This window comes from Oryctolagus cuniculus, chromosome 17, assembly GCF_964237555.1.
Source record: "Oryctolagus cuniculus chromosome 17, mOryCun1.1, whole genome shotgun sequence".
Taxonomy (NCBI): domain Eukaryota; kingdom Metazoa; phylum Chordata; class Mammalia; order Lagomorpha; family Leporidae; genus Oryctolagus; species Oryctolagus cuniculus.
The window spans coordinates 62,058,146-62,081,835 of NC_091448.1; the positions used below are offsets into that span (position 1 = coordinate 62,058,146).

General features: G+C 59.4%; 1 protein-coding gene across 2 annotated transcripts; it reads left to right on the top strand.

Moving 5' to 3' along the window:
* The first annotated feature begins 1,547 nt into the window (after positions 1-1,547).
* On the top strand, positions 1,548-23,678 carry GRAP (GRB2 related adaptor protein). 2 transcript variants are annotated; one of them, XM_070061590.1, is made up of 5 exons: positions 1,548-1,739; positions 8,712-8,809; positions 11,730-11,852; positions 20,644-20,812; positions 22,382-23,678. In XM_070061590.1, exons 1-5 carry the CDS (start codon positions 1,662-1,664, stop codon positions 22,568-22,570), a joined length of 657 nt encoding a protein of 218 aa, XP_069917691.1. In that variant the 5' UTR covers positions 1,548-1,661; the 3' UTR covers positions 22,571-23,678. The 2 variants fall into 2 exon arrangements, with proteins under 2 accessions (XP_069917691.1, XP_069917690.1); XM_070061589.1 differs by having other exon boundaries at positions 1,557-1,739; positions 22,379-23,678.
* Positions 23,679-23,690: the final 12 nt, after the last annotated feature.

Genomic DNA, 23,690 nt, shown 5'->3' on the forward strand with positions numbered 1-23,690 from the left:
CTCCCTCTTTCTGTCTTTAAAGCAAATAAAATAATTTTTTAAGATACAAGAATTTTGAAATATGTGCTTAGTTTTAAATGGTAATATGTTTGTAGTTTTTATTTTATTTTATATATAGGAAATGTTTTACATGAAGGTACTTCGAAAAGCTTGTGGAAATGAAATTAAAAGATAAGCTTGTTTTTGATGCAAGAAAATATTGAGGGGCCGGCGCTTTGGCGCAGTGGGTTAATGCCCTGGCTTGAAGCGCTGGCATCCCATATGGGCACTGGTTCGAGACCTGGCTGCTCCACTTCCGATCCAGTTCTCTGCTATGGCCTGGAAGAGCAGAAGATGGCCCAAGTCTTTGGGGCCCTGCACCCACGTGGGAGATCCAAAAGAAGCTCCTGGCTCCTGGCTTAGGATCGGCACAGCTCTGGCCATTGTGGCCATCTGGGGAGTGAACCAGCGGATGGAAGACCTCTCTCTCTCTCTGCTTCTCCTCTCTCTCTCTCTCTCTCTCTCTCTCTCTCTGCCTCTCTCTCTCTCTTTCTCTCTCTGCTTCTCCTTCTCTCTCTGTGTAACTCTGACTTTCAAATAAATAAATAAATCTTTTTTTAAAATGAAATATTGAAGCTCTGTGCACACAAGGGGTCTTTGAGAAGATCGGAATAAATGCCTGTGCATGGACTTCAAAAATATTTTACACCAAAAATAAACTTTAAAAAGCTCTATTTATTTATCTGAGAGATAAAGAGAGAGCAAGATGGAGAGAAAGAGGGAAAAGCTCCCTCCACAGCAGCCAGGCTGGGTGGGCTGAAGCCAGGTCTCCCATGTGGGTGACAGCGACCCAACCACTGGAGTCCCATCACCTGCTTCCCCCCAGGGCCCACACTGGCAGGAAGCCAGGGATGGAACCCAGGTGCTCAGATATGGAACATGGGCCTAACCCCGCCCCTGACCCCTCCCCCTAAATGTATCTTTTAATTCCATTTTTTCCATAAACTTTTGGAAGCACCCTCATGCCCAGTATTTGAACTGGAAGGGGAACCTTTGGGGCCAGGCTTTGAGGGGTGAATAGGAGTCTTCTAGGAGGAGAAGGAGTGGCAGGTACATGGGGCAGAGGAACGGCAGGTGCCCAAGGCCGGGGAGGAGGTGGGTGACATGGACGCACGGCGGGTTCCCTACTGAAGGTGGGGTTTGTGGGTTGCTTTAGGGTGAAGAGGATGTGTTTGTGGTGCAGGGGGTGGCTCAGCAGGGCCTCAAATGCCAGACAAGGAGCTTAGGTTTGAGAGAACAGGTGCCGGGGAATCATGAGAGGCAGGCGGCCAGAGCGCAGGAAGATGCCTTTATGGCGTGTCTCCTCCAGACACCTCAGTGTTACCATCTGCAGCATGGGTACAATGGGACTCTTGCAGGCTGACTCCCCCGGGGCCATCCCTGGCCTCTGGGGTGCTGAGGTGGGGGCCAGGCCAGCTCACACACGAGCGCCCCGTTCCGCGACACGTCTCCACTTCCTGTTTCTCCCCCCCACCCCACCCCTCCAAGGGCAGTTTCGGTCTCAGCGTCAAAGAACAAACGCAGTGCACTCAAAACAAAGGAAGTCGGTCCTCGACTGCGGAGGAAGCAGGAAGCCTCTGCGCCTGCTCGCAGCCCGGCTGCTGGAGCCCAGGGACGGCGGCATGGAGTCCGTGGCCCTGTACAGCTTCCAGGCCACGGAGAGCGACGAGCTGGCCTTCCACAAAGGGGACACGCTGAAGGTAGGGGGGCCGGGGGGCCCGGGACTCTGGTCCCTGGAGGACAAGGCCCGGCTTCTCCAGCTTCCTGGCCCTGTGACTCTGGACAAGCCCCTCTTCGTCCTGAGCTTCAGTGTCCCCATCTGGGAAATGGGGAGATTATTAGTGTTGTGGTCTTGGGGGGGGGGGGGACGGGGTCGTTGTAAGAATTTAAGGCCTTGGCAGCAGTTGGTTCAATCCTCAGTTTCCCAGGGTGGGGAAAAAACTTTGAAAAGGTGATCAGTGAGGGGCGAGGCGAGTGGGGAGAGAGAGAGAGAGAGAGAGAGAGAGAGAGAGAGAGAGAGAGAGAGAGAAGGGCCTAAGGAAAGAACTAAGTATACGCACTTACCCAGTGAGATCAAAATAGTCATGATTTAATCATGAGGGGTGAGCTTCAAAGTCGTTTAGAGAAAAGGAAAAAGAGATTCATATCACAACTATTCCCCTGTCCCCCAGCCTGGGCTCCTTTTGGTGGACAGCACAGCTTCCCAAGACATCTAGGCAGATGAACCTGTGGGATCTCCCTCTCTCTCTCTCTTTCTCTCTTTCTCCCACTCTCCCTTTCTCCCTTCCTCCCTTTCTCCCTCTCTCTCCCTCTCCCTCTCTTTATCTCTCTTTCTCTTTATCCTTCTCTTTCTCTCTCCCTCTCTCTCTCTATTTCTCTCTTTCTCCCTCTCTCTCTCTCCCTCTCTCCTTCTCCCTTTCTCCTTCTCTCCCTTTCTCTCTCTCTTTCTCTCTCCCTCTCTCTCTCTCTTTCTCTCTCTCTCCCACTCTCCCTTTCTCCCTCTCTCTCCCTCTCTTTCTCTCTCTCTCCCTCTCTCCCTCTCTTTATCTCTCTCTCTATTTCTCTTTTTCCCTCTCTTTCTCTCTTCCTCTCTCTTCCTCTCTCTCTCTCTCTCTCCCCCTCTCTGTCTGTCTGTCTCTCTCTCCTCCCCTCTGGAAACATCCTTGCTTAAAAGTTTACCAGCAGGCCAGTGCCGTGGCTCACTAGGCTAATCCTCCGCCTTGCGGTGCCGGCACACCGGGTTCTAGTCCCGGTTGGGGCGCCGGATTCTCTCCTGGTTGCCCCTCTTCCAGGCCAGCTCTCTGCTGTGGCCAGGGAGTGCAGTGGAGGATGGCCCAAGTGCTTGGGCCCTGCACCCCATGGGAGACCAGGAGAAGCACCTGGCTCCTGCCATCGGATCAGCGTGGTGCGCCCGCCACAGCAGCCATTGGAGGGTGAACCAACGGCAAAAGGAAGACCTTTCTCTCTGTCTCTCTCTCTCACTGTCCACTCTGTCAAAAAATTTTAAAAAAATAAAAAAAAAAGTTTACCAGCAAAGCCTGGGTGCCGGGCCGAGGACTCGGGCAGTGACCCTGCCAAGCTCTGGGCCCTGGAGCTGCCACTCACTCACCCTGAGGAAGTCACTGCCCCTCCCCGGGCCTCAGTCTCGCCCCCGGAGCAATGGACGGTACAACTGGATATCCCTCCACTCTGGGCCCCGGGCCTCCCTCTTGGCCACAAGCTTCAAGCCCTGAAGGGACCAGGACTGCCCTTTGGCAGGTCCCTAACAGCCGCACCGGCCAGCGTCTCGGTGAAGCTCCTTGTCTAAGGTGTGAGTGGATGCCTGGGGCACCCGCATTGCATGGAAGTGTTGGCTGCTAAGAAAGGAGTGTGAGCAGGGCCCCCCAACGCCGCCTGACACCCCAGATGGCAGTCACCACAAAGGCAAGCCCCACCCCGGGGGGTGGCAGGGCACACAGCAGCGCCGGGCACACGGTGGCAGGCTGTCTCGGCGACACGGGGAATGTTGGAGAACAGCGGGCAGGCAGGAAGGCGGCTGGAAATATCAGCAGAAGCTGGGCACCGGCCCTTCCGGGGGCAGCATAGGGGTTGGGGGCTGCATTTTGTTTTTTTTGTTTGTTTGTTTGTTTGTTTTTTGACAGGCAGAGTGGACAGTGAGAGAGAGAGACAGAGAGAAAGGTCTTCCTTTGCCGTTGGTTCACCCTCCAATGGCCGCCGCGGCCAGCGCGCTGCGGCCGGCGCACCGCGCTGATCCGATGGCAGGAGCCAGGAGCCAGGTGCTTCTCCTGGTCTCCCATGGGGTGCAGGGCCCAAGCACCTGGGCCATCCTCCACTGCACTCCCTGGCCACAGCAGAGGGCTGGCCTGGAAGAGGGGCGACCGGGACAGAATCCGGCGCCCCGACCGGGACTAGAACCCGGTGTGCCGGCGCCGCTAGGCGGAGGATTAGCCTAGTGAGCCGCGGCGCCGGCCTTGCATTTTGCATCCTTGGAAGTGGGCGGCATGGGGCAGAGTGGGTGTTGCAAGCTCAAGGAATGATGGAGGAATGACAGAGCCTGCCTATTCCTCCACTTGTTCAACACCTCTTTTTATTTATTTATTTATTTATTTATTTATTTATCTGAAAGTCAGAGTTACACAGAGAGAGAAGGAGAGTCAGAGAGAGAGAGAGAGGGGTCTTCATCTGCTGGTTCACTCCCCAATTGGCTACAACAGCCAGAGCTGTGCCGACCTGAAACCAGGAGCCTCTTCTGGGTCTCCCACGTGGGTGCAGGGACCCAAGGACTTGGGCCATCTTCCACTGCTTTCCCAGGCCATAGCAAAGAGCTGGATCAGAAGTGGAGCAGCTGGGACTCAAACCGGCGCCCAAATGGGATGCCTGGCACTGCATGCAGCGGCTTTACCTGCTACGCCACAGTGCTGGCCCCCGTTCAACACCTCTTGAGCTATGGAGCACCTGCTGAGGACATGTGATAAATAAAACCAAGCCTTTGCTGCCTGGAGCTGATGTTCCAGAAGCCAAGAGATGCCATTATTTTCTAGCGGCCTGTGCTCCGAATTTTATTTTAATATTTATTTATTTAGCTATTTACTTATTTGAAAGTCAGAGATAGAGAGAGATCCTCCATCCGCTGGTTCACTCCCCATGATGGCCACAACCATCAGGGCTGGGCAAGGCTGAAACCAGGAACCAGAAGCTTCATCCACATGGGTGCAGGGGCCCAAGCACTTGGGCCATCTTCCGCTGCTTTCCCAGGTGCATTAGCAGGGAGCTGGATCAGAAGTGGAGCACCTGGGACACGAACCAGAGCCCATATGGGATGCCGGCATCGCAGGTAGCACAACGCTGCCTCCCTCCCCCACCCCCACAAACTTCTGTGTTAACAAGAATCTCCAGATATGCTGAGCAGGTGGGGCAATGGGCACTCACTCTCCTGCGTAGGCAGAGGACAGGTAAAGCAACACCGCCATTGCAAGGTGCATCTAGGAAACATATAGAAAGCCCTAAAGATTTGTACACCCTGCGACTCAGACCTCCTCCTCCTGAGAGGGGTGCCCAGCCTCCCACCAACAAGGAACAAGGCCTCGGGGGAGCAGGTGTGTCCCATACCAGGACTACCTGGCTTTGAGTCCTGGCCCCAACTCCTGACTCCAGCTTCCTTCTAAAGCAGAGACTCTGGGAGGCAGCAGGCAAGGACTCAAGTGGGTGGGTCCCTGCCATCTGCATGGGAGACCTGGATGGAGCTCCTGGCTACTGGCTTCAGCCTGGCCCAGCCCTGACCGTTTTTTGAGTGTTTGGGGAGTAAACCAGCAGATGGGTGTACTTTCTCTCTCTCTTCTGCTCTCTGTTTCCCTCCTTCTCAAATAAATAAATAAGTAAAATCTTCAATAGCACTCAGGGAGCACCCAGGGAAGCCCCGGGAAGTCATCAGAGGAGAAAACAGCCCCAGGCTCTGCTCGCTCACCTCTGCCTTCTGCAGACACCTGATCCACGAGCAGAATGCCGGATCAGTTGGATGACAAGAGCACCAGAGAAAAGGGCAGCAAGCGGGAGTGGAGGAGTGGAGGAGTGGAGGAGTGTCTGTGAGAGTCTGTCTTGTCTAATCCGTGTGGTGAGAGCCACGAGTCAGCCTCGGAAATGTTTTCTGAAGGGTGTCTCATGATGTAAAAGGCTCCGTCTACATGGCCACTTGGTCCTGTGCGGAGGATCATGGATACCAATCCATGTGCTGGATTTTTTAAAGATATTTATTTATGGGGCCCGCGCTGTGGCGTAGCAGGTAAAGTCACCGCCTGCAGTGCCGGCATCCCATACGGGTGCCAGTTCAAGACCAAGCTGCTCCACTTCCGATCCAGCTCTCTGCTATGGCCTGGGAAAGCAGCAGATAATGGCCCAAGTCCTTGGGCCCCTGCAGCCACGTGGGAGGCCTAGAAGAAACTCCTGACTCCTGGCTTCGGATCAGCACAGCAGCTCTGGCTGTTGCTGCCAATTGGAAAGTGAACCAGCAGATGGAAGACCTCTCTCTCTCTCTCTCTCTCTCTCTCTCTCTCTCTGCTTCTCCTTCTTTCTCTGTGTAACTCTTTCAAATATAAATAAACAAATCTTTTTAAAAAAATATATTAATTTATTTATTTATTGGGGAGGTAGAGTTACAGGCAGAGAGAGAGAGAGAGAGAGGTCTTCCATCCACTGATTCACTCCCCAAATGGCCGCAACGGCCAGAGCTATGCCGATCTGAAGCCAGGAGCCAGGAGCTTCTTCCAGGTCTCCCACACAGGTGCAGGGGCCCAAGGACTTGGGCCATCCTCTACTGCTTTCCCAGGCCATAGCAGAGAGCTGGATGGGAAGAGGAGCAGCCGGGACTTGAACCAGTGCCCATATGGGATGCCGGCACTGCAAGCGGAGGTTTAATCCACTATGCCACAGCGCCGGCCCTCACGTGCTAGAGTTTTATACACAGAGAAAAAAACAGAAAGAATCATTCTGACAAGTGCAGAGAAGCATCCAGGAGCTTCTGATTCTTTTTGTTAAGTTTATTTGAAAAGCAGAGCGAGAGAGAGGGAGAGAAGAAGAGAGGGAGAGAGAATCTCCCACCTGCTGGTTCACCCCCCAGATGGCTGCAATGACCAGGGCTGCACCAAGCTGAAGCCAGGAGCCTGGAGCTCTACCCGGGTCTCCCACGGGGGTGGCGGGGGTCCAAGCTCTTCGGCTGCTTTCCCAGGCACATTAGCAGGGAGCTGGGTAGAAAGCAGAGCCACTGGACTCGACCTGTCAGTCCTATAGGACGTCAGCAAGACAAGCAGCCACCTAAACCCCATGCATCACACAGCAGCCGGGTCCGGGGCTTTTGAACAACATCAACAGTAAAGACTCAGCAAACAGAACCCACGAGAACACTGCTGGGCCCTCAGAGCAGAGGTGGCAGGAGAACAAGACAAAACAGAAGAGGCAGGAGACTCCATACGTGGCATCCACATACCCACTCAGAACACACTGCGGTACACGAGACACTGCCACCTTCCGTGCAGGCCCCAGATGTGCCCATTGAACAGATGGGAACACTGAGCCCAAGGGCACGGAGAAAGTCAGCAGCAGGCAGAGCCGTCCAGAGCCCCCAGGCCTCAGCTCATGTTAACACCCACGGCTGTGGCAGGCGGCCCTACGGGCTCTTATTTGCTCATTAGGCTTGGGGGGTGGGGGGTTATGTTGAGCAACAATTTTTCTGCCTCAGCCACCTGCTTCCGTCTCTCGCTGAGGCTGCTGACCTTACCCGGGCTTCAGGGACAGGAAGGAAGGGACTCACCCCAGCGTGACCAAGTAAATCTCAGCTCCTCTTGGCAAAACATCAGCACCTGCCTTGGAGCCCTGGCGTCAGCAGCCCCAAGCCTTGGGGGTTCCGTAGCCAGTCCCTCCCTCTCTCCCTCCCTCTCTCTCTCTCCCTCCCTCTCTCTCTCTCTCTCTCTCTCTCTCTCCCTCCCTCTCTCTCTCTCTCTCTCTCTCTCTCCCTCCCTCTCTCTCTCTCTCTCCCTCCCTCTCTCTCTCTCTCTCTCTCTCCAAGTATCCCCCTGGAGACTGCTCTAGTACAGGCAACAGAAATCTCCACCCATGCTTAGATCCAGAGACAAAAATTGTAGGCGAGTGGGGGGTGACACTGGTGGGCCAGGAGACCCCCCACACCCACACCCACACAAATCAGCAAAGCCCTAGGCCTCAGGGTCCTCGCTGAACACATGGGCCCTGCCTCTCCCTCTCTCTCTCTCTCTCTCTCTGGGCCTCAGCTTCAGCATCTAGAAAAGAACTTGTGAAGATGTCCACCTTGGAGGGCTGTGTAGGAAGCGGGTGACAGGTGCAAAGGGGACCCAGGGAGGGTGGAGGAGGAGGAAGCCCGAGTTTCGTGCCATCTCCTCCCCAGGCCCAGCTGGCTCCTCCCCTTGGTTGCTCGCTTGGTCACTCCCCACGCCCACTCTGGCTATTTCGGTTCCTCTGGGCCCATCTGTGGGGCGGTGGGGGGCCTTGGAGCCTGGCAGCCCAAGGCTAGGGCCCGAGACCCAGTCTTGACCCGGCCCGAGCCTCCTGCCTTTGTTCCCCAGTGCCCAAGCCGCCCTGAGTGGTCCCCCAAGCCCAGCCTGTGAGAGAAGACCCCAGGTGGCCCCCTAGCTTCTGAACTCAGCCTGGGGCTCCCGACCTGCCGGGGTCAGGGGGGGCATCCGACCTGCAGCCCAAAGCTTTGGGTGCATGGCATGCAACTGCTGTGGGACCCCCAGGCTTGAAGGCACGGCTCAGAATCTAAGGCCCCCAGATCAGCCTCCCAGAACTCCCTGTGGTCTGCTGGGCATCTGGGTGACCCAGCCAGAGAGTCTACCTCCAGCTGCCCCAAAACCTTGACCCCAAGTTTCCCCTGGTCCCCAGCTGCCCCACCCCTGGGACACCGTGAACCTTTCAAGAAACGCTGTCCTGAGGCCAGGGAGTGGCAGGGTCACAGAGTCCAGCAACTGGTTCTAGCGGCCCCATGACCTTGGGAAGATCATTCCCCGGGGCTCCCAGCCCTGCATCCTGGCCAGAGGGGGCTGGAGCCGGAGGAGCCCCTCTGGGGCCCAGGGCTCAGCAGGAGCTCAGCAGGGGACAGCTGTCACTCCCCTGGGCCTGAGTGGCTGTTTCTCTCCTGCCCACAGATCCTGAACATGGAAGATGACCAGAACTGGTACAAGGCTGAGCTCCGGGGTGCCGAAGGCTTCGTGCCCAAGAACTACATCCACATCAAGCCCCACCCGTGAGTGTCCTCTGGCCCCCGCCCTGCAGCTCTGTGTCCCCCACCTGGCCACAGCTCCAGGGAGGTGGGGGGCTGGTGTAGGCTGGTGATGCTGAAGACATGGAGAGATCAAGAATAGCCCTATTATGTGGTAGAGAGGACATGGGAAGACAGTCAGCGCTGAGCGATGAACCAGGGACAGCTTCTGAGAAGAGGGGGCAGCAAGAGAGGTTTTGAAGGATGTGTAGGAGTTGGCTAAGCAGAAAAAGAGACAAGCATACCTGGGACAGAAGGGGATGAGCAAAGGGAGAGCAAGGAGTGAGAACCCCAGGGCATCTGGAAATTGGCAAGGGGGCCTCAAATAATACCAGGCTCAGGATAGCAGGGAGCCATGGAGGAGTAAGGGCAAGGTAGACAAGTGGCAGACAGGGAGGTGAGTGAGTGTGTGTGTGTGTGTGTGATGAGGAAGTGAGCGGGGGTGGGGGTGTAGGGAGGGCCAGGGGGAGGCCGAGGGAAGTTTTGTCTTTACCTCTCTGAGTTATTTCCAATGCTGCCTCCAGCCTCCTCTCTGCTGGGACTCCACGTGTCCCAGCCTATGTCACAGAGCCACGTCCACTAGGCTCCTGGGACGGAGCCTGGGATCCAGGCCTGCCCCGTCCCTCCTAGCTGTGTAACACTGGGCCGCTCAGGGGTGCCCAAGGAGAGCGGGAGGTGGAGAGGGCCCCAGGCAGGGCTGGTGCCAGCCAGGGCAGGCACTCCAGTGTCCATAAGTCAGGGCACAGCTGGGCAACCAAAGGACGTAATGGGGGTGGGGGGCTTGGGAAAGCTGAGCGGAGGTTTCCATTTGTTGGGGGGCCGGGCCTGCTGGGCCAATGCCAGTAGCTGCGGCCAGACAGTAGGGGACTGGGGAGCCCTGGGGGGACTCCAGCCTCAGATGCCCCCAGAGGCCACTCTGACTATTTGTGTCTGGGATGGGGGTGGGGTCCGGGCCAGGCCCCCAACCTGTGTGCCTGAGGCCACGCCCAGGTGCATTCTTGGCTAACCTCAGCACCTCCCCTGCTCCCCAGATAGCGACCGGGGAACTCCAGTTCCACCCTTGATTCAGCCCGTGAAAGCCCCAGAGTGAGGGGGAAGCGGGGGGTGGGGGCGCAGAAAGCCCGCTGCCTACACCAGCCCCCCACCTCCACCCCCACCCCCCACCCCCGGCCAGGAGAGGCACAAGGCAGACCCAGTCCCCTGCGGGGACCCCAGAGGCACCTGAGCCGGCTGTGAGGCCAAGGAAGGCATCATGGAGGGCTTCCCGGAGGCAGCTCAGCGGGCCTGGGAAGTGCCTTCCACTCACCAGCCTCTCCCGCCCCCCCCCCCAGATCCCCACCCCCACCGTCACCCTGCTCATCACTCATCATGACAAGTCCCACTGACATCCGCCACCCGTGACCAGCCCCATCCGGCTCCAGCTTTGCTCCTGGCCCCGCCTCGCTCTGTCACTGTTCCAAGTGACACCTCCAGCTGCTCTGGCCTCACTGTGGTCATCAACAACACAGTGGGGCTCAGAGCCAAAGCCGGGCTGAACCGCAGATGCCAGGAGGCCGGGGGAGGGGGTTCACACAGCCCCTCGGAGGGTGGGCACCTGGCCATGTCCTCCCTGGGGCGGAAGGGTGAAGCCACGCTCTCTCCGGGGTCTTGGTGAATTTCTGTTGCTATCACCGAAGACCCAAGGCAGCGGGGGGGGGGGGGGGGGGGGGGAGTGCTCCCGGACACCAAAACCCCAGCAGGGACATCCACAGCACAGGAGCAGTGTGGGGGCTTCTTGCTGCTTTACAACATGGCTGAGGGTGAGCCACCGAAAACCCATCCCGTCTCCACCAACCCATGAACCCGAAGTTTGTCCATTCTGGGGCCCCCAGAAGCCCCTGTGCAAGCCCCCCAAGAGGTCCTATCTCCCAGTCCTGCCACGCTGAGACCAAGTTTCTAACGGGGGGGGGGGAGGCTTTGGGACACATGCCCCGCCACAGCAGTCACCGCCTCCAGGCCTCACCTCTGCCTTCTGTCACCCCGGAAATTCAGCTTCAACGTCAGAATTTGGGGGGGTAATCGGTCCACAGCCACCAGTGAGGCCACAGCCGGATGGGCAGGACTGGGACAGAACTTGGAGCCCAGCCTTTTACGACTGGGCCCTAAGGTCTTGCAAGAATCAAAGCATTTATCAGGCGCCTGCTGTCTACCCAACTCTGTGTGGTGGGCAAGACAAGGAGTTTGTCCAGCTCAACTGAGTCTGCCTCTGTGGAATGGGTACAGGGAGAGACTTTCTTTGCCAGATTGGCGCCACTGTTTACATTTTTGTCCTTTGTTTTTATGTTTTTTAATTTTATTTATTTATTTTTTTATTATTTAAGAGGCAGAGAGAGAGAAAGCTCCCGTTTGCTGGTTCACTTCCCAAATGCCCGCAACAGCCAGGACTGGGCCAGCCCAAAGCCAGTAGCTGGAAGCTCAATCCAGGTCTCCCATAAGAACTCAACTCCCTGAGCCATAACTGCTGCCTCCCAGGGTCTGCATGAACATTTTATTTTATTTATTTTACTTTTAAGAAGCTACCATTTAAAATGGAAAAGTGGGGTAGGCATTTGCCATAGTGCTTAAGGTGCTTCTTGGAACACCTGCATCCCGTATCAGAGGACCAGGGTTCAAGTCCCAGCTCCACGTCCAAGTCCAGCCTCCTGCTAACGCACCCTGGGAGGCAGCAGTGATGGCTCAAGTACTTAGGTCCCTGCCACCCCTGTGGGAGACCAGGATGGAGCTCCTGGCTCCTGGCTCTGGCTATTGCAGGCACCTGGGGAGTCAATGGCCAAATATCTCCTCTCTCTCTCTCTCTCTCTCTCTCTCTCTGCTGGTGGGAGAGAGCATGGCCTCCTCAGCGCCATCAGCAGCCCTCTCCCCGCAGGTGGTACTCCGGTCGGATTTCCCGGCAGCTGGCCGAAGAGATCCTGATGAAGCGGAACCAGCTGGGAGCCTTCCTGATCCGGGAGAGCGAGAGCTCCCCGGGCGAGTTCTCTGTCTCCGTGAAGTGAGCTGGGGCACCCAGGGTGCGTGGGAGGCGGGGTCCCAGCCGAGCCTCCAGGCCGTGGACCGCCTGGCGGGCTCAGGGTCGCCGTCCGATCACCCCAGGTGCGGCCCAGAGCAAGAGGGGGCATGCTGGATAGAGGCCCCGGGCTGAGGGCTTCCGCAGGGGGAGGAAGGGCCATGTCACCAGGGGGCGCCGTGAGAGAGGGCACCGAGGCGCTACGGGGCAGGTGGCCAGGATGTGCACCAGACAGATCCCACTTCCTGGCTTGTGACCTGGGGGAAAGCACTTAACCTCTCTGTGCCTGCTTCCTGTCGTGTGAAATAGGCAACTGCAGGGAGTCAGCGAGTGGATGTGTCCAGTCAGTTAGGCTATGCCTGGCATGGGAGCTGTGTGCCATCGTCCTAGAGTGGCAGGAATGGGGGGGTGGGAGGAGTCGGGCCCCTGGCTAGTGCCAGAACAGCAGGTTATCCAGGTGCACAAGTCCAAGGACAATGTAGGGAGCTCTGAGCCCCGTGCCACGGAGAAGGACACTGAACAGACTGTGCACAAGGGACAGATGAACACAGAAGGAGCCGAGGTGGGCAGTCCGAGGCCTTCTCGGAGGAGGTGGCACTCGAACAATCGGAACTAGGAGGCGGAGGCTAAGGACCTGGGAGGAGAGACTTCTAGGCAAACAGCAGCAAGTGCAAAGGCCCTGGGGTGGGGACTGTTCTTGGGATGTGCAGGCGCCCAGAGGTGGCCACAGGGCTGGAGCAGGGGCAGTGGGCAGTGTTGACCAAAAGCTGCCCAGGCCCTGGCGCAGGGCTTTCAGAGAAATCGGGAGCCATGGAGGGTGAGCCGAGTATGCTCAGATTCCATTATTTTTTTCCCAAATCTCTCTGGCTGCTATGAGGAGGGACTATTGGGGGCCAGCGAGGCAGCAAGGAGGCCAGGGAGGTCTCTGGGACTGCCTTGGACAGCGACAAGGGATCAGAAAGTGGTGGCCGGGTCCCGCGGTGGAATGGCTGTCTGCAGGGGGGGGGGGGGGGCACCAGCTCTCCATGTGGCTGCGGGCACCGGCACCCAGCCCGGCACAGACCAGCTGCTCACTGTGCCAGCTCACAGCTAGTGCTGGGTGCGCAGTGCCACACGGGAGCACGGATGAAAGGCAGGGGGGTGAGCCCGGAGCTCGCTGTGTGTTCTCCGGGAGGCAGCAGCCGCCAGCCTGTGTGTTGTCGCAGCTCTGCGGGGACAGAAGCCTTCCTAGGACAGCCGGACCCACCACCAGTGGCTCTGTGATTTAAATAAACGCACAGGTCGGCTTGGAGGGCTAACCCACCAGTGTGAGAGCGCACAGGGTCAGGGGACCCCAAAGCGGCAGACAAAGAAAGGCTCAGATGGGGACAGCTCCGTCAGGTGGGCCACGGTGGCCCCTGATGCCTTCTGGCCGGCCAGAGCCCTGCGCGGCGTGAGCACCCTTTGTAATGAGCGGATGGGTGCTTTGGTCAGAGCCTGCGCAATGAGCCCTGTGAGCCGGCCTTCGCCCCGACTGGGCTTGCCATTCTGGGGGCAGCGCTGACGTCACGGGGTTCACCCACACACCCACCCTCTTGTCCTGCTCCGCCCCCACAAGCTCTGTCACCGGCCTCCAGCTCTGCTGATTTCCTTGCCTTTGCATCCGGGAAGGGGCTGGGTATCCGGAGGGGGCAGGAGCGCCCTCTCTGAACCTCTACGTGCTTATCGAAAAAGTGGGAGAGCATCGCCCACCACGGCGTAGCGTGTCTGCGCGCTGGGCGGGGTGTCGCGGTGGGTTCCCCCGGGGACCGTGGAGGGCACACCCTCACCTCCACTGCCCAGTCCCCGCCACCCCTCCCCGAGGGCCCTGCAGACCCCCAGGGAGTCACAACTTCCGCAGAGGCAGGAAGCGGCTGCATTCCCGGAGCTGGCTGTCCAGGGTCCCCGTCATCATCTCCTGGGAACGGCGCCCGCCAGGCGGGCTAGTCCGGCTTTGAGAGGGCTCCTGGAACCAGTCCCAACGTCCGAGGTCACCCAGCAAAGCAGGGGCCCAGGGGCCTCCTGAGCTGGGCGGCCCCACCCCGGCTTCAGCATTCGAGCCTCGCCACACTGCCCTCTTCCGGCGCCTCTCTGTAACTGCACTTTGCAACTGCGGTCACACAGCAGGTGCAGGGCCCGAGAGAGAACCCGGCTGGTCTCCCAGCCCTCCCAGGCCACCGCCTTGTCTCTCCACGGGCAGTGCGCTGGGAGCAGCAGCCTTCTGGGCCAAGGAGCGCTTCTTAACCCCTTGCCAGATCTGAGCACCTCTGCCTAGGGCCAGAGCTTAGACGTCAGCTGTGCATGGCAGAGGGGGAGAGTTTTGGCTCCTCCCCAGCAGCCTGGTGGTGATGGCAAAATAGGCACAACCGGGTACAGTGCTGAGCAATGACTAAAGGAGTGTCAGTGGATTCATCAGGGAGGAGGTGGCTTCAGAGCCGGGCCCTGTAGCATGAGCAGGAGTTTGGTGCACAGGAGAGGGGAGAGCGTACCAGGCCCAGGGACTATGCAGAGACCCAGAGGTGGAAGGTGAGGGATGTGTTTGGATAGCAGCCAAGTCGTCTTGCCAGAAGAGCGGCGGTACCGGGAACCAACACCAATGTGTCCTAGAAAGGGACCTGGAAGTGTCCCCAGGGAAGTCCTGGCTCATGGTCCCCTGGCCCCTGCCTCAAGGGGTCCCTGCCACACCTACTCCAAGGTCAGAAGCTGGAAAAAGCTTTCCTGGGCCCAGTCGGATGCAGTTAGCGCATGCTACCAGCAGGTGGCGTGCTTGACCCTGGGTTTCTCCCAGGCAGGGCCCCTGTTTCCTGCTCCTGTTCAGCGTGGCCCTCAGATAACCATCCACTGGGACTCAGAGGAGGCCTATGGCTAGGCGTGTGGGATTCTGAGCAAGTCTCAAGCTCTGACACCTATGAGCCGTGTAATCCTGGGCAAGTTCCTTGCACCTTAGTATGCTGACTAGCACACAGTAAATGTTCGGAAAATGCCTGTTACGGTAATTACCATTACAGTAACCCCCAAGGGCCATGCAATGTGCTGGCAAGGGGTTAAGAAGCTCCTCCTGTCCCAAAAGGCTCCTGCCGTGGAGCGACAAGGCGGTGGCATGGCAGGGCTGGGAGACCAGCCCAGTTCTCACCCTGGCCCTGCACCTGCTGTGTGACCGCAAGCCGGCCCTGGCCCTCTCTCGGCTGTGCCGCCCTCATCGCTGACAGGGAGACAGCCACCCGATGGCCATCTGGGCCAGGGATGGCTCAGCGGCTTGGTGTGCGAGAGCTCTCCAGCCCTCGCTGGCTTGGCTCTGGGAAACTCTGACTCTGCTGCGCGTGGCCATGTCCCACAAGCACAGGCCAAGCCCCATAAAGCTGTCAGAGGTGGGATTTATGGGCCCCGGGCTGCCTCACAGAGCCACAGTGGCCATCGCAAGCTGCTGTTTATGAGTTTACAAAGGGCTGTCCCTCCCCCCCTCCTCCCCACCCTACCACCACCACCAGGAAACACACCTGCACCGGCAGGCCAGGGGCGGCTGTGCAATGCCCGGGCTGCGTAGCCTCTGCCTCACTCTGCACTCCAGGCCACACCGTGGGGTTCTCCCGTCATCACGGACCCTTGGCCCCCCCCCAGGGCGGTGTTTTGCTTCCTGCTATGCAAAGGTGTCCCGGAGCCCGGGCATGTGTGTTTGCTGTGACCCCCGAACAGCCACTGTGTGTGTGTGCACCAGGCCCTGTCCCAGGCACCGGGCAGCTCCACCATCAACGAAACCAAAGCAAGATCCCTGTCCTTCCAGACAGGATGAAAAATGCCCAATGATTAGTCCAGTACTCCAAGTCTTGGACAATGATAAAGACTGGGGCAAGTGAAACAGGTGGGGTGGGGGATGTAATTGGCAGCAGGGAGGGGCTTGCAGCCTGCAAAGGTGGGGAGGAAATGTGTCTGCTCCCCAAAAGTCCAGCTTTCAGATAAGGGAGCTGAAGCTCAGAGAGGTGCATTAACCTGCCCGGGTCACACAGCAGCTCTGGCACCCCCCGACCCTGTATACCCTGACAGAGCTTGTCTGCCCTTCTGCACACCTCCCCTGAGACCCAAAGATCCCACCCACCCACCCCCAGTCAGAGTCATTCTATTTCCTGTCTGCTTCGGGACAGGGTGTTCTACCCCTCCCATTCTACAGATAGGCAAACCGAGGCCGTGGTGAGGGGATAGAGATCCCCTGATAGGCAGTTAGCACCCTGCCTCTGCCCAGGTGGGTCCACAGGCCTCGGCTGCGGGCAAGGGGAGTCCTGGGGCTCCCGCCCACACCCCAGCCTTATTTTTTCCTCCCTGGGCTCCTGCTGTCACCTTTGCTGCTACTGTTGCCACTGCCACTGGTTGCCACCAGGCCAGAAAAACTCGCTGGGCAGGACCAGCTGCTAGGCCCAACTCGGTCCCCTGGTGGCCCAGAGACCTGGGCCAGCCCCTCACCCCCCTGGATAGGTGTGGGGGTCGCACAGAGATGAACACATCCAGGAGTGAAAGACACACACGCAGAGCAAGAGGCACAGGCACACGCCACTGTGCCAGGAGCTCCAGCGAGGGGCAGGGGAGGGCTCGCCTGTGCCCTGGGGTCCTGCCCACCACGGTGCACAGACCCCAGGACAGTCCATGTTCCCTCCCCAGAACTCACCCTGGGCCCTCCTGGGTCTCACTAGGCCCGGGCTCAGCTCCTGCGACTAGAGGTGGGGGTGGGGCGGGGTCTGCAGAGGGCAGGCCCCGCCCTGGGAGGTGGGGTGGTTCCCAGAGGCCCCCAGGCTCCACTCAGGCCTCCAGGGTGGCTGGGGAAGGGGAGGGGGGAGGGATGGGAGATGGGGGCGGGGCCTGCCCCCCCCCAGGCTGTAAGGCAGGAAGTCTGCAGCCCCGCGGGCTGTGTGCAGCCTTCTCTTCTCGGCTGCTGACGTCACAGACGGGCAAGCAGAGGCTCGTAGTGCCAGGTGGAGGAGCAGCCAGGTGGTGGGTTCACAGCCCGCGCTGCCCTTGGTGCTGGCCGAATCCCCGGGAGCCCCCAGGCTGCCACCGTGAGAGACAGGAGAATCCCCGGGAGCCCCCAGGCTGCCACCGTGAGAGACAGGAGTGCGTGGTCTTACTCTTCTGCTCCCTGCCTGGGGGTTAAGGAGCCCAGGGGCTCAGTCTTGGAGTTGGGGCTCCGCCCTGATGACCTCATCAGGGCGGACCACCTCCCAGAGCCGGCCAACACCCTGGACGGGTCGCATTCAGCCTCTGATGCCTGGCGGTGGGCGTTTTTTGTTTGTTGGTTGGTTGGTTTTTTGTTTGTTTGTTTGTTTGTTTGTTTTGAGAAAGGAAGACACCCGGGCTTCCTGAGCACCTACTGTGCCGCCCCCCGACCCCGTGCATGTTCCCAGATTTGAGAATTCTCAGAATCGCAGGGCGGAAAGTTCTAGAATTCCCGGACGCCTTCCCCTTTTTCCTTATCTCCTTTGTCCTAGGGAACTGTCCAGGTCATTGGACGTCAAACACCACAGCATTCAAAGTCACAGTCCTTTGGGGTCAAAGCCACCACACCCCCTATCTGCCCCCTGACCTAGAGGCACAGGTGCCACCTGTCCCCCAGACACACATGGAGCCCCTGGGGTCCCCATTGCCCAGCTTCTCGCCCACCCAGCCATGGGGCGCCATCTCTCCACTGTAAGGAGGGACACTGCTTCTTCCTATGCGCTCCACCCAAAGGCCAGGAAAACCCCTGAGCTTGTGAGCACACGGCCTCAGAGGCTGCCTCCAGGAGGTGCCGTGGCCTCTGAAAGGCTGGGGCGGGCCAGACAGGGCGGAGGTCCTGTCTCCTGCCCGCCCTTCGCTCCTTTGTGGGCACATGGACACACATGTCCCAATGCCAGCAACTCAGGGCCTTAGTCAGCAGGTGCAATGCGTACAGGCGGCACACAGCTGGCCTTGGGGGAACGCTTGTTCCATCGGTCCAGAGCCCCGTCCTCGGGGAGGATCAGCTCCCTGCCACCAGTTGTGGGATCAGGGCACCTGTTATAGGCTCAGGCCCCCCGCGGTGGGCTGGGATCCCAGCTCAGAGGTGCTGGAAGAAGTTTCAAGAACAAAGCACCCCAGTGAGAACTGCTGAAGTCCCAACTGACTGGGACCCTCTCGGGGCTGCCACCTGCCCCCTGCCTCCTCTGTGTCGTGAATACACATCCTTGTGGGCAGTGGCTCACAGAAGGCTGTGAGGAGGCCTGGGGCAGTTCTCAGAGAATGGGCCATTTGACCTGGGCCTTGAAGCCTGGGTAGGAGTTCGAGGAGAATTCCTAAATGTGTGGGCAAAGGCAAACTGTGTGTGTAGAAGTGGAAAGGGGTGAGGTCTGGACCCCTTGACTCAAGCAGGGTGGAGAGAATCCCACCTGGCCCCAACCCCCCATACGAAGGGAGGTGAGTGACCTTGAACTACTCTGTGTCTTAAACATTTAATTCTAAACCTCTAACCAAGCAGCACCCTGGTCCCAAGACTGACAGGTGGAAGGAGTGATGGGACAGAGAGAGGGGCAGGGCTGGGTGGCCAGGGGGAGGGAGAGAACTGTGGGAGTAGAGGAAGGCAGGCCACACCTGGTCGTGAGCACCTTGCATCCAAACTGTTTAAACAGACTCTCTGGGCCGGCGCCGCGGCTCACTAGGCTAATCCTCCACCTTGCGGCTCCGGCACACCGGGTTCTAGTCCCGGTCGGGGCACCGGATTCTGTCCCGGTTGCCCCTCTTCCAGGCCAGCTCTCTGCTGTGGCCCGGGAGTGCAATGGCTGATGGCCCAAGTGCTTGGGCCCTGCATCCCATGGGAGACCAGGATAAGCACCTGGCTCCTGCCGTCGGATCAGCGCGGTGCGCCGGCTGCAGCACGCCGGCCGTGGCGGCCATTGGGGGGTGAACCAACGGCAAAGGAAGACCTTTCTCTCTGTCTCTCTCTCTCACTGTCCACTCTGCCTGTCAAAAAAATAAATTTAAAAAAAAAGACAAAGAGAGGGAGAGACACAGAGAGAGATCTTCCATCTGCTGGCTCACTCCCCAAATGGCCACAATGGCTGGATCTGGGCCAGGCAGAAGCCAGGAGCCAGGAGCCAGGAGCTTCTTCCAGGTCGCCCATGCAGGTACAGGGGCCCAAGGACTTGAGCCATCTTCTACTGCTTTCCCAGGCCATAGCGGAGAGCTGGATCAGAAGTGGAGCAGCCGGGACACGAACAAGCACTCATGTGGGATGCCGGCGCTGCAGGGGACAGCTTAACCCGCTCCAGGCCATAGCGCCAGCTCCTAAAGAGATCTTAAATATAGGACCCAGGAAGTGTGTGCTTGTTTGAACCATCAAGTCCCTGGGTTGGCAGTCAGAGCTCCTCTAGCTCCACGTGTGGACAGGCTGTGGCCCCAGAGGCTTGGAGTCCTCTCCTCCGCTGTCCCCTGCACAGCCCCGCCAGCCGCCAGGTGCCCGGCCCCAGGCTCTGGGAGCTGGAGCTGCTGCACGCTTTCCATAGCTTACAGCTCAGCCAGGTGAAGCGCGGGCAGCCCCTGCACAGCCCCCAGTCCCCAGCCTCCCTCCGTGCACCTGCTGGGAGAGCACTAATGCTCCCGGCTGGCCAGGAGAGGCTGGCGGGCTAGAACCCCAAAAAGAACACTCAAGGTTTAGCCAGACAGCGAGGGCGAGGGAGAGGTGGCCTCCTGGCGGGGGGGGGGGGTGCAGGCAGCAACAGGGCACAGAACAACCCCACTTGGGCCGATACAATCTGGGGCATTGTGCGCGTCGTAATTGGAGTAATTATTTCTATTGTTACATAATGGTAATCAATTAAGGAGCACACCTGGAGCTCAGAGGTGCCTCCCGTACACACACACACCCCCATCCCAGCCTTCTTGCTGATGGCTCCAGGCAGGCGATGGCTGCGTGGGGCGGCGGGGGGGGGGGGGGTCTCAGTTTACCCTCTCTCCAAAGGCCACCCCTGCAGCTGGGAAGGGAGTTACAATAGTTAAGTCCTGCCCCCACGCCAGCGCTGCGTGGCTGCCCTGGTGTAAGGGTGTGCAAGTGTGGGAAGAAGCACAAGGAAGATTCTGGCCGGTTGGGGGAAGCAAATTATCTTGGCGCTTGGGACAATTTGGTGGTAGTGGGTTGGACAGCCGGGCAAAGGCCGGGAGATGAGAAAGAGTAGGACCCGTTGACCCTGTCGGAGTGGAAATGAGGCTGGACGCATGGTCAGAGCCAGATCTGGGGTCTGAAGTGCTTCGATTTTGTCCCGAGGGCAATGGGGAGCTATAGAAGTTTCTTGGGGAAGGAGGAGAGTATGTGAAGTGCCCAGCGTGCCCGGGGCTCCTCTCACATCTGCACGGTTCAGGCTGCCCATAGGACCAGCACGCCAAGGTGTCACCACGCCTGGGAGGGGGCGGGGAGGGAGCACAATTTCAGTGCTGAGGTCTCAGGGGTGCCCACCAAGGCCACCAGTAAGCCACAGTCAGCGACATCTGCGAGCTTAGACGTAAGGGAGCTGTCATGGGTAAGGGGAAACTGGGTTCAGAGACATTAAGCAACTTGCCTAAGGTCACACAGCAGGAAGGAAAGCAGTCTGGTCCTTAACCCTGCATTTCTCTGCCGGGGGTTCTCCCCAGGCCAGTGGGGTCTCCCCACTACGTGCACTGGCCCCCGACCCTGGAGGACCCTCGTGGGAGGCCCTGGGACGGGAGCCCCTGGGAGCGCCAGTGGAGGGCCACAGTCTCAGGGGGCCTGCGTCCTGTCCTTCAGCTACGGGGACCAAGTACAGCACTTTAAGGTGCTACGCGAGGCCTCGGGGAAGTACTTCCTGTGGGAGGAGAAGTTCAACTCCCTCAACGAGCTGGTGGATTTCTACCGCACCACGACCATCGCCAAGAAGCGGCAGATCTTCCTGCGGGACGAGGAGCCCCTGCTCCAGGTAGGCGGGCCCCGGGCTCGGAGCGGGGGGCGGCAGGCGCACGGCTGGCCCGGGTGACCCCCTCACTGCATCTCCCGCCATCTGCAGAGGGCAGGGGTCAAAGCTTAAAAAAGGGGGGGGGAGGAGGAAATCTTGTTCTGTGTGTGGCACACAGTAGGCACTCCATAAGTGCTGGATGCATGAGACCAGTAGGTGCTCCATAAGTGCTGGATGCATGAGACCAGTAGGTGCTACACATTTCCCTGTATCCTGGGAGCCCCCGTTCCCATGGTACAGATGCGTACACGGAGGCGCAGAGACCGCCCTAACTCATCCCGGGTCTCACTCCCGGTAGGGCTCAGTCCTGGTGTGTGCTCCCTCGAGGAGCCGGCCCTGAGTGCGGTGTGGGCTGGCCGGGCAGCAGGGTGTGTGTGGGAGGAGGAGTCCATCTGCCCTCCTCTCACAATAACAGCAATTTACCAGGCAGCCCTTTCATCACTAGGATGACGACAGCAGCCAGTAGGGTTATTGAGCCCCAAACATATTGTTTTCCTGGGGAAGGGGGTGTTGGCAGGGCCTGGGGCAACAGGGCAAGAGCTCATGACCGTGAACTTGGGCTCTGCAGTGGACATGGAGGAGTGTGGCTGTGGCCAAGGCCTGGACAAGGGGCTGAGTGACCACCAGAGCAGCCTCATCCCCCACCCACCCACACCCACACACCCTGCCACCACCTTGTCATGTGACCTGGGCTTCAGTGTCCCCTCCGTCCAACAGGACGAGGGCACCCCAGGGCACCCACGGTCACCTCCTCTGCCTCACCCCAGCAAAGTCAGCTGTGAGCTCTCAGAACTCCACCTGCTTGCTCTCTGCGCCAGCGCACAGGAGCCTAAAGGGACCAGGGGCTGCCCTGGTACCCACCGCCTCGCTCCAGCCTTGGCCCTGGGGGTCTCCCACCCTATGGAGCGACTCAGAGCTGACCCAGTCCCCCAGTCCTCAGTACAGAACCGCTAATTAGAGCCTGCCTCTCTGCTCATCCTATCCTGGCCGAGCTCCGGGGCTGGAGGAGGAGGCAGGACCAGGCGCTGAGCTAACATCCCAGCACTGCACTGCAGAGAGCTGTCCAGATACCTCGCGCAGGGGGACAGCTGAGCTCCTGTAAGGCAGGAGTGCACCCCAGGTCACACACAGACGGGGGCCCGGATAAGGGTGGAAGACAGGCCTGAGTGCCCGGGGCGTCCCAAAGTCCCAGCACTAAACACTGCTCTCCGTGGCATCCACCCTGCACAGTGTATAAGGCACATTCCTGTGGTCCCACACCAGCAGCCAGAGTAACTGTTGCAGAGTCAGGGAGCTGAGAGCCCGAGAGAGACCTAGACCCCACCTTCAGCACCTGGCCCACCAACCCTGTGGTCCCAGCTGGGCCACCAGCAGCGTCGTGTTCTGCCAAAAACACAGACAGGCAGGACCAAGGTTCAACTCTGATGCTGCCCCAAGACCCTGCCCCTGGGGGAGCTTGGCCGGCAGGGTGGGATCTCAGAGCGTCCCAAAGGCACCCCCGCTGACCCCTGTACCCCCACCCCCTCCCAGCAGGTGCCCCGGGCCTCCTCCTTTGCCCAGGCCCAGTTTGACTTCTTGGCCCAGGATGCCTCACAGCTCAGCTTCCGCCGCGGTGACATCATCGAGGTTCTGGAGCGCCCGGACCCGCACTGGTGGCGGGGTCGGGCCTGCGGACGCGTCGGCTTCTTCCCGCGGAGCTACGTGCAGCCGGTGCACCTGTGACCCGTGCGGGCGGCCCACCAGGCCCACGGGCCATTGCACAGGAACTGAGCGTGCGGACACTCCCACTGGGCCACGCGGGGGGCTCATCCGGAAAGCCTTGGACTGGACCTGGCTCCTGACTGCCTTTGGCCACGTGCAGGTGAGGACGGCTACCGCAGCTCCCAGCCGGCCGCTTCCTATTGGTCGCCAGCCATATGACGTCATAGGGAGGCTTGAGCAGAGGCCCCACCCACCCACATCCTCTGGCCAATCCCTGCGCAGGCTTGAGGACTTCTAGGCTTCACCTTCCGTGGACTCAACCCAGGGAACTCAGGGCTTCCGGGGGCTGAGTAGCTTACCCTGGACTGCTAACCTGCTGAGCCTACCTGTCTCAAACGACCCTTCCCAAGTTGTACAGAATGCTCCGAGGGGCAGGTGCACCTGTCGCCCAGGACTTGTGAGACAGACTCCAGGTGGACACCAGCTCCTTGGCAGCCCAATGACTTCAGGACGTACCTGGGGCACCCAGCCCCCACCACAGCCCCTTTGGGGAGGGGCTAGAGGCCTGCGACCCTGAGATGGGCTGACAGTGATGAGCAACATGGTGGTAGCAAGCTGTTGGCCCGCTGGACACAAGAGCCAGTAGTGGCAGGCAGGCCCTGGCCCCAGCTGCACAGACTCTCCAGGCCCAGGTTCTGCCCGGACCAGGGCACTGGGGAACTCCAGCAGGAAGGTTAGATGGCAAGCTGGGGCCAGAGTGAGGTGCTGGAGGCCCAGCGGCAGGCTGGGATGTCCAGGTGGAATGTGCAGCCCACGGGGGGGTGGTCCCAGGCAGCACCTGCCCAGCACCCAGCATCCTCCGGGGCAGCAAAAGTGAGATGGGGTGTACGGAGGCCTGGAATGCTGGGTTGATGATGGAGCAGCCATGAGCGGGAAGAAAGGCAGTGGGGGGAGGCTCCCTCTGGCCAGTGGAAGCAGGAGGGGCATGGCGCAGGAGGCCCTTTGAGGGGGGCCTGTGTCCTGGGAGTGTGCGGCTCCACCTCCATCCAGGCTGGCCTTAGATCCTGAGCCTTGAGCCCTGCCCTTGACCTGGGACTGTGAATTCCAAATAAAAGCCATGAAGCCAGTAGAAGAACGTCCA